The sequence below is a fragment of the Sphaerodactylus townsendi genome, linkage group LG03 (genome assembly GCF_021028975.2).
Source record: "Sphaerodactylus townsendi isolate TG3544 linkage group LG03, MPM_Stown_v2.3, whole genome shotgun sequence".
NCBI classification, from domain to species: domain Eukaryota; kingdom Metazoa; phylum Chordata; class Lepidosauria; order Squamata; family Sphaerodactylidae; genus Sphaerodactylus; species Sphaerodactylus townsendi.
Window position 1 is genome coordinate 54,841,627 of NC_059427.1, and position 18,838 is coordinate 54,860,464.

The window sequence follows — 18,838 nt, forward strand, 5'->3', positions numbered from 1 at the left end:
ATTCAAACTTGTTGACTCAAAAAGTTAAAAAGTTCACTGGCATAAAGAATCATGTAGCTCTGCATAATAGACTTTTACCAAGTCTAAGTTTTCCCAGTTGAATTTATTTTAATTCAAGCTCTTTCTACATAGAGATGTGGCTTGATTTTATAAATTAGAATGGAGTTTAATTTTTTAATTTTTTAACTTTTTAATGTCCTAATTGGGGGAGCACTTTCCTTTTCTAGTTACACTAAGAGCTTTAATTTTACATGGAAGACTTCAGTTGCTAAGGAAATATATTTTTCAATAATTTTATTGCAGCAGAATTTCACAGCATATAAACACATTACAAACATAACAATTGATTTAGTCCAGTATAGAAAGATTTTTTTTAAAAAAGAAAAACATATTATGGACTCTTGTGATTCCTTGTATGGGTATGTGTTACGTAGATGAGAATGTAAAGAAATTTAGAATATATTTACACAGAAGTCACATAGATTTGCAATTCATGCCTCATTCCACAGTTAGACTCCAGTCCTATGTGTGCTTTGTTTGGAAGTAAGCCATATTGAAACCAGCAGGAGTTACGTTTTCAGTAGAAATTTTTCTACCCCACATCACTGGTTCTGAGTAAACATAAGATCAGGCTGCAGGAGTCACTGCTGTAGTGCCAAGTTTTCATACCTGCCGACGTACTTAGATTATATCCTTGCAACTGGCAGCTGTCATCCCTCACATCTAGTCTGGAAACTGGAAGGTCAAGCAAGATAACTCCTGGAATTTATTTTAATTCCAGTAATGGGGAAGATGTAAACAATAGATGGGGGGGGGATCTTATTGTATATGGATGGGGGGTCATTATAAATAGATTTGGCTTCACATTTTTTGCATGTCACTGGAGGTTTCCTTAGGAATGGGAAGAATATTGCGGAACAGCAAAATGCCCTACCCTGTGCTTTCTTATTTTCCAAGTATACGTACAGTCCCAGTTGTGTGTGTGTGTGTGTGTGTGTGTGTGTGTGTATGTATATGTGTATACACACACACACATACACATATAAACTTCACACACACACACACACACACACACACACACTCTTCATTTATACGTTGCCTTTTGCCCCAATAGGGACTCAGTGGCTTAAATCTTTCTTTTCTATTTTATCCTCATAACTACACTGTGAGATAAGATTAAGATTGTGGGGCTGGACCAAGATTAACTAGGTTCCATGGCATTGTGGGGCTTGAACCTGATTTCCCTGATCCTAGCATGATACTCTACAACCATGTCTCTCAAGTGCATTTCTAAGCAAAATTAGATATTTTCAGAACAAGCAGATTAGTCAGAATCTGATGCTGTAATTGCAGTAACTAGCATTGTTTTAGATTATTCCATCATTTAATTTTGCAACATGGAAAGATTTTTGTGTGTTTTGTGTTTTTAATTGTTTAAGTTGTCAATTGAGTAGATCAATACCTGCTAATCTTTTCCACTTCTGAGAGTGGGTTAATTATGCAATTTTACTCAAACTGGAACTGTTGAATAAAACACAATATTGTAATGAATTAATATGCAATATGGAATTCAGATCAGGATCAGTCCCTTTATTGACTTGGAATCTCAGATACTTTGTGAGATTCTGGGACAGACAAAACACTGCACCAATTCAGGGAATTCATTTGAAGGCATTTAACAACTGAAGCCGCTTTTAGATGGAGTCATTTGATTGCTAGCTGCATGTTGCTCCCTTTTGTATTCACTGCTGAGTAAAAACATTACAGATAATTACAGATAGAAAACATTGCTATGATTTTTTTCTCTCAACATTATGGTTAACAATGTCCCTCGGCTCCTGACCATTATAACCATCCATTTTCTTCTTTTTATCAGGCTTGATTAATCTGGCCTGATTCTCTGTGGAAAGAGGAACCCAAAGCACTTTTACTTGTGCAAAAGCCATCTAAGCTAGTATCTGAGACATTCCAGTTCCCATCCTCAAGGACTTTTAGTAAAATCTGCTGCCTTTTAACTGACTAAAGCAACTGCTTATCATGGAATGGTGCAATAGAAAGGTCTCTCACTGGACAAAGAACTAATCCCCCTGAAAATCATGTCAGTCAGACTAGTACCTTAACAGAACCATGGCTAGTCTGACTGACATGACTTATATGGGGATTAGTTAATAATGGAGTCTCTCACAGATCAACATTTTTATCCTTTGTAATAACAAAGGCATGTGAGGGGTTTTTTGGCGCATCTTTTAAAGCACAGAAAGAAGCAACGAGGTTTTAGGATTGCTTCACATGCTACACTTTACAATGCAAGAAACCCAGGTTATACATAGTGTATATCTTCAAGGAGAAACTGAAACCATTTCCTGCTTTCCTGTGTGAAAATGTGTATTATAAACACTTCACATGTTTAACAATGCAGTCCTAAGCAGAGTTATACCCTTAAATTCAAGTTGGTGGATTTACAAGAGTATAACCCTGTTTTCGATTGCACTGTTCATGTGCTTTTAGAAATATTCAGTGTACTATAACAAACGTAATATGTGAAGATCTTTTTCTGAGTTCTATTTTGTTGTAATTTATCTCTATTAACAACGAGATGAAGCAGAACATCCATACTTAAAGTCACATCCAGAGATTCTAGCAGCTCTGATGGAAGTTTTTTTTTAATCCTATGGGATTACAGTTACCCAACAGGAATCTTTTTTATTTTTTCATTCTATATGTGATCAGTGACAAAAGGGAGAAAAGTTTGTAATACCGGTAGTTTATCTGCAGTTTTTACAGGAAATATTGGTAACTAACTTTCAAGAACACTTGAATAATGTTTGCCATTTATAAACATAGAACTGACATGGGAGCTCTGTCTAAAAATGTAGTCTAATTTCTTTATACTCTCTGACAGATTTGGATCTGGAAGTGTAGCCTACAGCACTAGATTTCCATGTATGTGATAAATAGGCAGGGGCTTCTGTATACGTTTTGTAGTTATAGTCAAAATAAGTCATGACGATTTTCTCCCCCTCAAAGTTTATGTGCCATTTTCTTTGGCAGTTTTCCATTCTCCTTTCATTTTCAACTTTGATGATTTCATCTGTCAGTTTCCATGCCTCCAGGGCTGCTAGATCTTTAATTTTATCACTTGTGAAACTGATGATCCAGCTGGCATATCACATTTTGGTGATTCACTTCTTTGGCTGCAAACATTTCTGATCTTTTGATTACGCTTGCTGATGTCTTCAGTACTTTTTTTTTTTCTTCTGGGAACTTACTTGGGCTGCTTTTATAGCTGGTTGTCACCAGACCCTGACTTTTCTAATCTTCCTAACTTGGAACCTACTGTTTAATTAATAGACAAGACTACTAGTAATGGAGTTAATTCTTGGAATTATGTCCCAAGTAAATAACCATTATTATAAAGTCAGCTTTGGATGTAAGTCTAGAATATCTAAAAATGAAGCAGAAATTACAATCTGCAATATTGTTGTTTACTGTGGTGCCTTTGAGGAGGGTGGAAGGGGGAGGCTTAGGCCTGCCCAGGGTGAGGGTGGGGAGAGGGTGGGGGATGAGGAGGCTCAGGCTGGGGCAGGGGACAGCAGGGAGAAAGGTGCCACTGCCTGCCTTGCTGTTTGGGGGTTGGGAGTTGGTGTGTGGGGGAATGGGAAGTTCTGCCGGGCCATGTGAGAATCAGCACTTATGACTGGCGCTCTGCAGGACCTGGTGTGGTAGTTGGGGGGGTTGGAAGTGGGCATGCGGGAATGGTGGTGCCTGCAGAGCAGTGGGCACCAAGGTTCCATTGCCCCACCAGGTGAGGGTAGCTTTTGAGGGTGGTGGGAGAGTGGGGAACCCGGAGGTCATTGGCAGCTTACCAGCTTGGTTTTCTGGAGTGGGAGGAGCATGTGTGTGTGGGGAACTGAGAGACTGGTGGTAGGCCCTGCAAGGCGCCACTGCCCCCAGTGGCGCAATGGTGTTTAGAGGGTGGGAGAGGGCATTGGGGCACATGGGTAGGTTTGGGAAGCATTGGGCAGTGAGGAGAATGTTACAGTGGTGATAGAAAGTTGGCCAATCGCCACGCAGGACACAAAGGGCATGGCTGCAAATGAGTCCTGCACAGCGATTCACTGAGGGTTCATTGTCAGACATTCCAAACCCTTAAACAATTATAGGTTAAGATATCTAGTCAGTTTCTGGTTTTATTTATATTTTGGACTTTGATTTTGAAGTCCAAATTAAAAATTGCATTAAAAAACAAGTGAAAGCCTTCATATAATCTGGAGATGCTGGGATTGAATTTGGGACCTCCATGCAAAGCAAAAGCTCCATTAGCTGAGCCAAGCCTTCAACCCCTCCCCCCCCCCGGTTATAACCTGTTCCAACAACTGCTAGCTTATTGAATCTTGAAGACTGTTCTTCCTTGGGTAGCTCAAGCAAACATGTATACGTGGTTTCCAGTATTTCCCATCCTAGTGTCAATTAGATCCACAGCCACATAGCTTCACCAGTGGTACAGTATCAGGCACCTCTGACCCATTCACCTTGTGTAGCTCTTGGGAAGGTTCTGACTTTCTGAGCAGATAAAGAGGTCAGTGCCCCTTTAAAAGTTAAAATAAAAAGGAGTCTTATGGCACTATAAGGACTAACCAAATTTTTATTCAAGAATAAACTCTTGTGGACTGTAGCCCACTTCTTCCAGTGCTGTAATTGGGGGGAAAAACTACTGATCCAACAGTCAGAACAGCTGTTAATCCCAGGACAAATTCTCTTAAGGACAGAATGTTCCTGGAGGTGGCGGAGCAAAGCTGTTTCAATATATGCAGCATTAAAGCTTTCAAAGCAAGGCAGTCGTGTGCTGTCACATAGTAAAACCTTTTGGATTTAGACCTCCAGTTACTATATAGGCTCAAAACAATTGAAAGATAGTGTAATAATACATCAACCAATTTCCTTATTCATTTCGCCAACATGTGAGAAGAGTCAGGAATAGGAATATTCCATCATTAGTTAGCAGCCAGTGCCCTTCTGCTGTGTGCATACTGCAAATAGTTAAGACCATATTTCAGAAGAATATATAGATGTAAATTTGACATAGAAATTGATGTATTCATGAAACAGTGGGAGGATGTTTCAGTCCCCTTGGACATTCTGTTGCTAATTTAACACTGGAATCTAGGTGGGGGTGGGGGTCCACAGAGGTAACTGGGCCTCCACTGGGGCTTTGGGTGGTAAGGAAAGGAGAAAAAGCTGACTGAATCATCCAGTGGAACAAACTGGCTTACATTGCACTTCCATGTGGTGTAAATCTGCAGGGCTGGATGTTGGTGTTCCTGGGATGTAATGCTAGTGGTAGGCAACTAAAGCTGGTTCCACCTATAGGAATGCCTGGCCCGCCAACCTCCCCTCCCACTGGTGTCCATTTGGATGCTGGAGAGCCAGCATGGTATAGTGGTTAAGAGCAGGTGGATTCTAATCTGGAGAACCAGCTTTGCTCTTCCACCCTGAGTGGCAGAGGCTTATCGGTGAACCAGATGTGTTTCCACACTCCTGCATTTCTGCTGGGAGACCTTGGGCTAGTCACAGTTCTTTAGAATTCTCTCACCCCCACCTCTGTTGTGGGGAAAGGAAGGGAAAGGAGCTTATAAATCCAATCTCCTCCTCCTCCTCCTCCTCTTCTTCTTTGATTCTGGTGTAGCTCTGGTGGCTAGGATTTCTGGGTTTGCCCACTGTGGAGCTGTGGGGCACTGGTGTTTTTACTTCCTTCGCTAATGTGGGTGCATTATTGGGTGCCGTGCCCACGCCCCATCCACACCCCCATCTAGGAGGGGGTCTGGGGGTGATTTTCCGCCCCCGCGTGACACCAATGACGCACTCCCAGGGTGCAGCATCCCCTCTGCCTTATTGCAGCTTTGCCACTGCTATGTCACAATTTTTCCAAAAAGGGAACTTTACAGTATAAAAATGCTGCATTTAAATTTGTATTTAATACGAGACTAGATTTCTCAAGACTTGAATAAAGACCACGGCTTCCTCACCCACTTCTCAGATGTCATTTTAGAAGAATAGAAAGATTGTATTATCACCTATTATAGTTATTGTAAATTATCACTATACCTATCCTGAACACAGCTAGATTTTACCTTAAAAAACTACAGTACTATTTGCATTTCAAGGATTTTTTACTCCCTACTTGGTATTGTCTTGAATATATATGTCTGCAAAGTGTGAGTCTACGTCATGCATGCAATAAAGTAGACTCTTGTCCAGAAGAAACAATGCAATCCCATGAATTGTTACTTCAGTAAAATCTGAAAGCAATGGGATTTGATTAGAATAACTCTGCATAGAATTGCTCTGTGAGCTTTTATATTCTGATAAGACTCCAGTTTATTTTTGCTGAAATAGACTTACAGGGCAGCCCTTAAGAATTATGCAGCACAATAAAATGGTGTAATAGTTAATATTATCCTTTGCCTATACAAAGATTTGGGGTATATTGGATAACATAATTTACACATGCTTCAAACTTTAACCATTTTTTGTCCCTTTTCATTTTTAGTGGCCTGTTGTGCGTTTTGAGCCAACACATTTTCTCTAACCTGCCCTGAAATCTAATCCTTTTACGTCTGTGTTTGGACCCTGCAAGCCCTAGACTGAATTCTAGTATCAGGTAGCCTTCATGCAAAATTCAAGGCTTCAGCTCAGACAGTTTTGCTGACCTCAAACCAGCACTCTTCACATGGGGCTGGAGTCAATCCCAGTTTCTAAGGATCCAGTATTGTATTCTCCGTGTGAAACTTGTATGCTTAGATAACCTGCAGCATTAGGATCAGCCGTACTTAATTGATCACTGGCAATGCAGTAATACCAAAAATGCTGAAGAGGATAGCTTCTTAAAGCCAAAATTATTGTATTCTGTTCTAGTTGCTATTAAGAAATCGGCTGTTTTTCTCATGGGTTTCACAGCATTACCAATTCTTTTGACTATAAGTAAAGTTGAGGCAGGTTTGAACCATATACCATTGCACATATAGCAAGGATACTGAAGCAGAGCATAGTGTGCTGCCCTGTCATAAGGTCACATGAATCAGTAACCTAAGAACAACATTATTCAACAACTCCAAAAGTGTTCTGTATAACACCTTTCCCCAAGTTACACCACTTTCCCCATCTCTCCACACAAGGTGCAGCTGAGTCTTCCAACAGCCTCTTTCAAGATGATAAACTATAAAAAACACAGGCTCCAGTCAATAGGATATGCCTGAGGAGAAACTATATAAACTTGTCTATTAACTCTTGCACTATTCTTGCTTTTAGTTGATTATTAAATATTGAGCCCACACATACTTCTCCTGGGCAAGTACCACTGAAGATAATGGAATATGCAACAGTGAAGCCATTGGTAAAACTTCAAGCTTAGTTCCCAACCCTGGACCACTAGATAGCCCAAGAAGATTTCAGTGTTGAAATTGGATCCAGCTGTGGTCCAACATTGCCGCCAGAGGGAGGGACTGGCTATCCTAGTGATGAATGTACAACTGATTGAAAATAACACACAACACTTTATTTGTGGTAAATAAAAATTGGCCATAGCCATTTGCATTTTTTGACAAGAAAGAACAGATGAGCGTGAGGCGCAGCATGGGGGCCTGATCTGAAAACAGGGCAGCCAAGCAGGCTGTCCCAAAAGCAGCTTTCCTCAAACCCGCTGTTTGAGGAAAATAAACTCACCCTTGAGTTAAACGGGGCAGCAATGAAAGGGGGAATTCCAGACGGGCGGTGGGCCACATTCTGAAGAATCCCCCATTTGCTGAGGGGGGCGCAAGTGGTCTCAACCCAAGCAGGGCTGCCAGACCCCAGGCTTTCTCCACCCCTACCTCATAAGGAGGTTCCCAAAAAGGGGTAAGCAAGTGGCTTACCCCAGGCAAGATCAGTCCCCCATGCACAAACCCAACCCTGGACCACTAGATAGCCCAAGAAGATTTCAGTGTTGAAATTGGATCCAGCTGTGGTCCAACATTATTTAGATTAGCTCTGGTTGGGAAAACTATGACAGGGATCTGAAGCCTGGAGAACATGCACCTGTGCCAAAGGGAAGTGTCATTTTGCAGTCTATAAACTGGAAATGAAAAGGAAGCAATAAACCTTGTAAGAAGTTTGGGAGAGGTGCATAAACAAAGCACTTGTTTATTCAGTTCCTGCATCTGGGAAATGACAAAGTGGTGGGAGAGAGTTGATAGCTCAGACTTAAACTGTATTTGGAATTGCTGGTGATGGATTTAGATGTGAGAAGGAGAGAGAAGTCTATCTACAGGTTGGAGAGATAAATAGGTTGGCAGTTTTAGAATTGGTGGCACACTTGGCACTACACCAGACAATAACACATATGGGCGTTTTCCCACTTACCTTCTGCCCCGCGCTACTGTAGACAAGTAGCGCGGGGTCCCCTGGCATTCCCCACTACAGGGGCGGCAACAACGCAGTATAATGTAAGGCGTTTCCCTACTTGCCACGCCCCCCATATGCCCCATGCTGCTCTCAGCACGCGTCATTCCTGGCGCTCTTCCAAACGGCGCCTTTTGATGACCCCGCGCAGAGCCCGGGCGCACGCCAGAAATGACGCACGCTGAGAGCAGCGTGGGGCATACGGGGGGGCGTGGCAAGTAGGGAAACACCCTATGTTATACTGTGAGAGCTAAATTAGCTAATATTTGCAATATTTTTCTGTTTTTAATCTTAGAAATTATGAGTACTTATGGTTGCAAAGGAAAGAACAAATACCACAAACAAAAAGAAAGCTATCAGAAAACTAATAATTTCACTAGCAGAGCTCCTGCATCTTTAAGCGTTGCTTGAAATACATGGATACAAGAGTTGCACGACATACAGAGATTTAGCAGATGAAGCTTTCCCTTCGTAGCCCTTCTTGGCTTATACCTTCCTGGCCACAAGCTGAAAGATGAGAAGGGTTGTTTTTTTGTGTGTCCTAAGATTTTTTGATCTCCTCTTTGAGAGAATTTTGGTTTTCCCAGGTTCTGTCCCTTTAGGTGTGGCAATGTACATAGATATCAGAGGATAACCTTTTTTCTTACTCAGGCCAGAGCCATCTGCATCTGTAAGCAGTGAAGTGTGCTTTGGGCTCGATGACTCTGGCATCTTTCCTTTTTGGTCAGCTACAGTGTAGTTCCAATGGTTGAATTATTGGAGTGAATTCTAGCACGAAGAACATTTCTATGGCACATATAAGCCTAGTACATTACTTGGAAAGCATTTTGCATTCCTAGGACAATTGAAAATGGGGCTCTCACTATTATTTCCCATTCACTGTTATATTAATGATTCTTGCTGAGCCATTCAAAATATGTTCAGCTATTCAGCATCTTAGTTGCAAATTTATGCTATGCTCTAAACATTTAGATGAGTGATGAAAACTGCCGTGGTATCTAGGCAGCCACTGGGAGAAGTCATCCCGAGACTTAGCCTGAATTGGCCTCAGTATGTGGATAGCATTCAGCTCTATCTCACTGTTCCAGCAGATCCCATGAACCGGTGCTTGCTACAGATTGGATGAGAGTTAATGAACTGAAGCTTCATCCAGACAAAATGGAGGAGCCATGTGTGGGGGAATGTTTGACCTAGGTATTTCAATGTTTCCAGATCTGGGTGGGGCTGCATTCCTTTTAAAAGAGCTTGGGGGTGCTGCTGCACCTGGATCTTTTGTTGCATACCCAGGTGCAGTGGTGTAGCTGGCCCATTCAGAGCCCGGGGCAGACTCCAAATTTTCTGCCCCCCATGGCCCGCTTCCTGTGCCCCCCATGCATTACCCCCCCCGTGCACCAGGCCCCCGTGCACCAGCACTTCCATGCTCCCAACATACTCCAGTTACCTAGAAGTTGGCCAACGGGTACAAATCTCCCTCATCCCAGGCTTTGCCTCGGCACAACGTGCACACATTGTACTGGTTGAGGTCCAGCCATGCCCCTCCTCCTTCCTGGAAGTGGTTGGGTCTCGGCCAGCACGATGTGTGCACACCACCCCTCCTCCTGTTGGTTGACCTCCAGAGCACACCCATGGCTGGTGGGTGGCTGATGGGTGCAGGCCAAGGCCCAGCCACTTCCGGGAAGCAGGAGGGCATGGCTGGGTTTCAGTGCGATGAGTATGCCATCCCTGCGCCCATCGGCTGGCTCTCCAGAGCATGCCCACGGATGGAGGCCGGCCAACGGATGCAGGCTGAGGCCCAGCCACTTCTGGGAAGGAGGAGAGGTGTGGCTGGGCCTCAGCACAATGTGCAATTTTTGTGCCCCTGATGTGACTCCCAGGTCATTTGTCCCTGAATGTTCCCGTGGCAGCTACGCAGAGGTGGCAAGAGGTGTCTGTTTACCAGTTTTGGTGAGGCCTTCCTGGGAAAAATATCTTGTCAATGTGGTTCATGCTCTTTTAACATTTAGATTAGATTACCACAATGGGCATTAGGTGGGGTGCTGCTTAAGAGTGTCTAGAACAGGGGTCTGCAACCTGCGGCTCTCCAATTGGCCATGCTGGCAGGGGCGGATGGGATTTATAGTCCATGAACATCTGGAGAACCACAGGTTGCAGACCCCTGGTCTAGAAGCTATAAGTGGTACAAAATGCTGTGATCAGATTTCATCATCTCAATTAATTTTTGTTTCAGCTTAACATTTCAAAAGTAGCTAAACATAAATCAGCTTGTGAAGGATGCAAATGCTTTATATTGTATTGATGCTTCTGGATTGTATTATATATAGTTTTGGTTTGGTAAAATTCATGCTTCTTAACATAGCTTTATGCAGTCCTGTTAGTGGTTTTTTTTCTTTTCATTTCTCTAAAAAGAATGTCAAACAATACAGGCAGAATATTCAAAATATGAAAGCCTTTCCAGTTTTCAGAATTGTTTTTGAGTATTGTGAATTTACAACTATCATTATATGGTGAAATAACATTGACTCATGAATGACCCACTTCCTTTTGAGGTAAGTCAAAAATATTATAGCAGCTATAGTCTTATAGAAAACATAAAAACTGTGAGGTAAGTTCAGTGAGATAAAGCTGGTGTTAGAAGCTTTAAGGGGAAAAATCAAGTCAAGTACTAACACATGTTACTCTTCCAAAACGTGTGTTTGTGTGTTTATGTTTTTTGCTATAAGTGATGCTTAAATTCTGACTCAGAATGTAGCTTAACTTCCTCCCACTCCTCCTGTGTTAGCATTACAATTTGTCAAAGTGTTACCTGAACAAACAAAATTTTAAACAGTTGGCAGCTCCTTATTAACTTAGATATGACTAGGATAAAAAAGTAGATAAAATGGCAGACTTGCTATGAGTGGAGGGAGAGGAAGAACCATTCCATCAGATGCTGTTTTCTTTCTCTTCAGTGGGGTTAAAAAGAACTGTGAGGTGGCATGTGGTGATTTTCTGTGGGGAAAAGTGCTGTGTGGGAGGAAGTGAACTGAACGCCTGATAAGCACTGTGTAAGTCATTTGGGCTTACCTGCAATTCAGGATCACTGTGAACAATGTCTTGACATTCAGCAACACTGGGCAATTGTAAATAAGCCATAAATAGTTCATAATTCTGCTGTTTATCTGACCTACCCCTATTCTATAGGTTTCTTCCCCATGTCTTTCTGGTCTTGTCTGAATCCCACTACTGAGTCTGCCCCTTTTAGAGTTACCTAGGCCACCTAGAACTAGCAAAGGGAAGACCATAGTGAGAAACTAGGAAAGCGATCTTGAGATCTTTGTTGCCAAAGATTATGGAGATGGGTTTCCACAAGAAATCTGCAGGAGAATGGAGTAAAAGTTTAACAAGTGTATTGAAAAAGGTGATAATAATAAACATACCAGGACACAAATCAAAGCAGCAGAGAATTCACACAGGCCTAGGATTTAGACAGTGGCGAGAGTAGAAGTCTGGAAGAGGTAGAATTTGGGGGAATAAAAGGCTAAAATTACCTGATCTAGAAGCAGGATGGTCCGATGAGCATAGTTTGCTATGTGTTTTTCTATGTGTTCACCGCAGAGCTTTGGAAGAAATGAGCACAGTCTTCTGACTGAGACCTGGGAAGGCCTGTTTCAAAATCATAGGCGCATAGTCCTCATCTTCCCCCTTAAGAAGAGATGGCAAATTTCTGGCCATCTGTCCAGCTGTCTGGCAAATTTCTGGCCATCTTCCAGTTGGGACAGTTCCTTACCAGTAGGATTGCTATCTTCCCCTGTGCCTTAGTGCCCATACTTTGAATTACCTAAGAGTTCAATATCTCCTGTACACCTCTCTGTTGATATTGCCCCCAACGTGTTGCTTCTTAGTGTGGGTCGTTAGGCTCTGTTCATCAGACCAATTTCTTAATTATAGTTATAGGGAAGGTTTCACTTTACACATTATTGCTTCACATGCAGCTGTAAAAGGCACTGTAGTCCCTTCAGGAGTAAGTTGTCTACCTCAGAGCCTAACTAAATTTTACGTTTCCCTTAAGTTCCCCAGCTTAGATTGCAGGAGCTCTGTTACATGGTGGCCCAACTCTGTGTGGAACTATGTAAAGCAAGCTTGCCTGCGGGAGGGGGGGGGTGTTGCTGGTCGGGAAGAAAGGGATGAAGTTTCGGCCCATGCTGTTTTCCTAACCTGAAATGGCTCTGGGAAGCTGCTTCTCCATTGGAGAATGGAGATGTATGGATGTGTGCCATGATCCTGACTGAAAGCAGACCCCCTGAACATCTGGGAAGCTCAAAGCTTCCAGAACACGTCTGTGACATGACCCTGGGTTTTCCCCAGGAAAAGTTTAATGTGTGGTTAGATGCTTTCTTAGCAGTACAGTCTATTATTTCTTCTTTTCTTAAGTGGTTAAACTTGCCCCCCGCCCTTTAAAAGTTTGGAATAGTTTGGTTACAGGTTTTTTGTACAAAGTCCATTGAAATAAGTCCTTTTCTGGTTCTGGGCTACAGGTGATACATGGCCATGTGTCTATTTCTGAATGTGGATCAAAAAAATTCGTACAACATGAGACATACTGAGAAATTGAGTTTTCTGACAAACATGGATCACAGAAAGATTTAAAGAATTGGTATGGGGAAGTTAATAGCCCAATGGAGAATACTGCCCAAATTGCATGAAACCTTGCAAGATTATGTGTGGGGTGGTTGACTGAAAACTCAACAAAGAGAAGGAAAGTAGGCACCACTGAAGGCGCAAGTGGCAGGGGAATAGAAAAAACTAAGTGGCAGGGACTGAAAAATGGGAGTGTAATTTATCAGCATAATTTATGCTCTGTCTTTCTCCTCAGTGGTGTCACAAAGCAATTTACACCGTTCTTTCTTACTACATTTATTCTCATAATAACTTTGTGATATTTGTTATGAAGAGAATATGAGACTGAGCACCAGGTCCTGGTCTGTACCTCTAAGCACTACACCACACAGCCTTTTGTGAGATGGCTGCTGTTGAACTGTAGCAAGCAGTCAGGCCTGGGTGAGTCACATATGTTGGGTGGTACTAATTAGCCCAGTGTTTGGTGGCTGGCCTGGCCCCAATGAATCCTTCCTCAAAGGCCAAAACATCCCTGGAAAAGATCTATGCCCTCCTCTGCCTTTTACTGACTGAAACTAAGCCTTGAAGGCTGACAGCACTGTTGTGCCTGAATGAAAATTTGAACCTGGGTCTCCCACATCTTAGGACCTTTTTTGCATGGGCCAATAAAAGCAGGGGGAAGGCGGGTTACATGAACCCGCCCTCGCCTCGGCCCCTTCACACCTGGCTGCCCCGTGGACAGCCAGCGTGTTGGCCAGGGCACGCCCCTCACATGAGGGCCCTTTTTTCTTCCCTGCCTGGCTTTTTTGTTTCTCTGCCTGCCTGCGAAGCTATATGCATGAGACCTCCCAGGCCATGAGACAGCCCATTTCCCCTACATGGCTCCGCAGATGGGAGCCGGGGAAGGGGTTGATGAGAATCACATTATGTGCAATTCTCTTGTTTCAACGCAGCTCACAACCGTGGCCGTTCGCTTTGCCGTGGTTGCAAGTGGAGTTAAAACAAGAGAATTGCGCATAATATGATTGGCAAAAAAAATGGGTTGAGGGGAAAATGCAGAGCAGATCCACGTTAGAATCGGGATCTGTGTAAAATTCTCCCCCAATCTGGTTTAATTGGCTGTGTGGAAAGGGCCCTAGTCTAATGACTACACTATGCTGGGTCTCTAAAGTGTCAGGGCTAGGAAAAAGGGAAGAAGAGGGCCATTTTGGAGTACTAAAATGGAGGGGGAAAGTGACAGGAGAGGTCCAAACAAGGAAAATAAAGGACTGGGGACCGAGAAATTAGGCTCTAGCAGGGGCCCAGTGGTATTTCCCCTACAAGTCTTGTGGATTCCCACTTGTCAGTCTTCTGAAGCCATTTCTTTTTGGGTCCTAGTCTGCTCTAAAAAATGCAGAAATAATTTCTGTTCACATTCTGTGATGATGTTATACTTATCCAGAATCCATAATAAAAAGAAAATCCCTAAATTACATTACTCAGTATATGTTTTTTCGCCAGTGTATGGAAATGAACTGAGCCATTTCAAGAACAGGAAGAGACATGCATCTTCAGATCTAATACATCATCCAAATTGGTCCCCAAATGACTTACAAAAATAGATTTGCAAAGATTTTATGTTCAGAACAAGTTTAGCATTTCAAAACTTAGAACAGAATACCAGTTAAATAACATTTATTCACACAAGTTCCCCCCATATACTGCTTCCAAACCAATGAAGGATAATTAATATAAATTAACTTACCCAACTATTCTTTTTAAAATGCTCTTTAAATGTTGGTTGCATTCATTTACTGTCAGTCAGTCAGTCAGTCAGTCAGTCAGTCAGTGTTTAGTGTATATAGCCTTAGGTCATAATACACACACACACACACATACATAGAAAGGGTGTGTGTGCGTGTAAAACAAACATTTCCATATATATAGCCTCTAAAATCTTAGGCTCATTCCGCACATGCAGAATTATGCACTTTCAAACTGCTTTCAGTGCTCTTTGAAGCTGTGCGGAATGGCAAAATCCACTTGCAAACAGTTGTGAAAGTGGTTTGAAAACGCATTATTTTGCGTGTGCGGAAGGGGCCTTAGAGAAAGAAAAGCAATATTTTAATACCAACTTAAAGCATCATAGCAAACAACGTATAGATAAAATTGCCTTCTAAAACTGTTAAAAGGAAGTAGTTGCTTCTTTATTCGCAAATCTAGCCCTAAGGGTGGCCAGTATCAGATAGAAGCAGTCCTCTTTTCTCTGAGTTGCGTTTGTATTCTATGATTTGGATTGTTCATTCTACATGTTGTGCATTTGCCTTTTCACATCTGCCTCCCATCCTGTGCTGTTGAATTGTGGGCGTGGGGTTTAGGCTGTATGAAGGAACCTGTCTGTTTCTTGATGATGAGGATAGGTTTTGTTTGTTTTTTTATGTTGCCTTGAATAGAATCTTTGAAAGGTCTCTTGTGGGAGTTGCACAATTTGTCCAGTCACAGCAGCCTTTATAAGATAGCATTGGCATCCTGGTAGCAGAGCTGGGTGTATGTTCAATTATCCAGCGGGCCACAAAAAACAAAGAAACCCACACTCCTTTGCCAACTCTATTTGAATGAATGCTTCTTCTTTTGAACCAGAAAGGGTGTGGGCAACAGTGGAAAGAACAAAGATAGAAGGACATGAAAGGAATGAGAGAAGAAACGGTACTGGCAACTCCTGTGAAACTGCACTGGCAAAGTGTTTGGGTACAATTAGCCGATGTTTTGTTACTATAAAGTAAAGAGGTGTTAATATGCTTTTCCAGTCTGTTTTTCACCTTGCTAACTTAGGAACTGTACTGATTTCCAACTGAACCTCCTGCAGTTGCTTAGGATGAGATGCTCATTAAATGCACACAAGGTTGAGATTTTTAAGCAGCGGGTTCTGGTGGAAAAAAACCCCTTCATTTCATGTTTCATTTTACTTAATTTCCATCAATGCTGGCTGCTTTATGTGACTACCGTGTAACAGAAACTAGTTGATAATGTAACAAATTGTGTTAGAGCCTACTGAATTTGGAAAAATACCTGCGTTTGCAAGCCTGTGCTGTGACAAACGCCAGTTCTGCTACATCCAACAGATATTTTAACTCACAAAAAATGCTTTGAAGTCAAAAATGCAGGAGAAGAAAGCAATATGGGAATGAGAGTCACAGTGCAATCTAGGCAGAGTTTCTTCATTGACATAATAGGCCAGTGTGCCATAATGGCTAGGCTGCTGGATGTGGTCTTGGGAGACTCGAATGTGATTTCTTTCAAAGCAAGAAGAAGAAGAAGAAGAAGAGTTTGGATTTATATCCCCCCTTTCTCTTCTGCAGGAGACTCAAAGGGGCTTACAATCTCCTTGCCCTTCCCCCCTCACAACAAACACCCTGTGAGGTAGGTGGGGCTGAGAGAGCTTCGAGAAGCTGTGACTAGCCCAAGGTCACCCAGCTGGCGTGTGTGGGAGTGTACAGGCTAATCTGAATTCCCCAGATAAGCCTCCACAGCTCAGGTGGCAGAGCGGGGAATCAAACCCGGTTCCTCCAGATTAGATACACGAGCTCTTAACCTCCTACGCCACTGCTGCTCCTGCATGACATTCTGGGCTTTACTCTCTGCTAGCCAGACCTACTTTACAGGGTTACAATTTGGATAAAGTGAAATAATCTATATAAGCTACCACAAGGTCCTTGGAAGAAGAGCAGGATGTAGATATGATGCCCCTCCCTCTCTCTCTCTCTCTCTGTGTGTTTAACACTGAGGGTTTTGAAGGAATGTTTTGGTGTCACCATGTACTAAAAAGGCAAGAAAATATAGTGTGGTAAATCAAACCTCCTCCAACGGAAAGAACGGGTGTGTGTGTGTGTAAGGTACTGCTGACAAACTGCTACACGGCCCCATGATATTTATGGTGTGGGGTTCTGCAAGGTTTCATCTTGACCCTATACTATTAGACATCTACATGAAATTGCTGGGCAAGATCATCAGATTTGGAGTAAGGTGGCAGCAATATGTGGATGACATCCAACTTTTCTTCTACTTCTAATAGCTGGATCAGATGGGTCTATAGAAATCCTGCACAAGTGCATGGAGATGGTAATGAAACAGATGAGGGCCAACAAACTGATGGTTAATCCAGACAAGACCTGAGGTATTGTTGGCCAGTGACAACACTACTCAAAAACAGAGTTGTCAGTCTGTCCTGAAAGGGGTTGCATGCCCCTGAATAAGCAGGTTTGGTCCTCGGGGATACTGTTGGATTTTGGCCTGCAGTGGGAGATCCACATGTTCTTTGGGACACAAAGTACCTTTTATCATTGGCCATTTCCCCACTGAGAAATTAAGGCCAGATACAACCAGGTTTCAAAAGAAACGGCACCTTTGCATCGCGGTTTCACCCTTCCCACTGCACCCTCCCCTTTGAATTGCAGTTATATCAATATTGTAGGCCCTTTCCAAAAATACCCCCCCCCCAAAGAAAGAGGCAAATCAATTCCCTGAACCAAAATCTGCTGAAAAAAGGAGGCAAGTTCTAGAACTGATGTCTCCCCCCTCCCCCCGACACTCAAAGTTCCTGGTTTTCAAATGTAGCAAGAGGCAGTGATTTTGCAGTGCTTCTCTGTTTATAACAATATATCAATATAATAAATAACAAAAAATTGAAGGAATAACACATCTGAAAAGGTGGAAGTGGCGAGGTGGGCATGGAAGTGGAGAGAGTAGGAGGGGCTAGTGGTGGGAGGAGGAACGATCTCTGGGGCAAAGCCCTGCTCACTGGCAAATTTCCCCTACTCTGGAGCGGAGAAAATTAAAGTTATGTTGCTTGGTGCAGGGAGAATGGAAATTGAAAGCAGGGCTCGGGGAAATACATCCATACAAGAAATCTTGCTGTGATGGACATTTACCAAGCCATTCATTAACTTTTCTACATATGCATATTTTATTATAGGTTGATGCCTTGAGATTACGTTTAGAAGAGAAAGAAAGTTTCCTTAATAAAAAAACCAAACAACTGCAAGACCTCACAGAAGAAAAGGGAACTTTGGCTGGAGAAATTCGCGATATGAAAGACATGTTAGAAGTCAAAGAAAGAAAAATTAATGTTCTTCAAAAAAAGGTAAGAGGCATGAAATGACCCCTTGGGCAAGTTTACCAATGGCACTAAGTTTACCAATGGCACTAATGTTTTGGGAATGAGAATAAAGAAAAACCTAGTCAGTATTTGTTTTTTGCAATTTTTGCCATTCCTGGGTCATTTCCTCAATTACTATCAGAAGAGAAAAGGGATTGCACTGCCATTTGCTGATGTTGCAGAGCTTCTGAAACTCACTGCCTGAGATAGCTTTTTTTTCAGTCATTGTATTTTCTAAGGGGAAGGATTTTCCCCCCCCTCTGAAAGGTTGCTAGCTTTTTTCCTACCTTTCCCTTCTTATCAGATTTCTGATAACAGATTTAGAACAATTCAGGGGAAAAAATGTAGAACGACAGACTTATTATTTGTTACATTGTAGCTAGATGCATCTATTGCCAAATTTGACAACTGAACTAACTTGGATGTCTTTTAGTTATTGAAAACTAAATATTGCATTTTGTGAAGCTTATGTGTATTGAAGGAAAACTTTGATACTCCTTATGTTACAAGATTATTGCAGGCATTTTTGTTCATATTAGGTTCATATCAATTTCATATCATTATACTATTATACATGCTGTGTGCCATGTTTACTCTTCTAATATCAGTTGGGATTAGAAAAGCTTTGTATGTACATACAACAAGCATTAGGCCTAACCTTACATTTCTAGT

The 18,838-nt window shown here is 42.2% G+C and overlaps 1 protein-coding gene across 10 annotated transcripts in view; it reads left to right on the plus strand.

The window, feature by feature from the left end:
• ERC2 (ELKS/RAB6-interacting/CAST family member 2) overlaps positions 1–18,838 on the plus strand; it is a 660,221-nt gene that overhangs the window by 205,232 nt on the left and 436,151 nt on the right. For all 10 annotated transcript variants that reach the window (XM_048488070.1, XM_048488069.1, XM_048488071.1 and 7 more), the window contains one exon: positions 17,984–18,151. In XM_048488070.1, the coding sequence (XP_048344027.1) occupies positions 17,984–18,151 (168 nt within the window). The remainder of the gene's footprint in view (positions 1–17,983; positions 18,152–18,838) is intronic.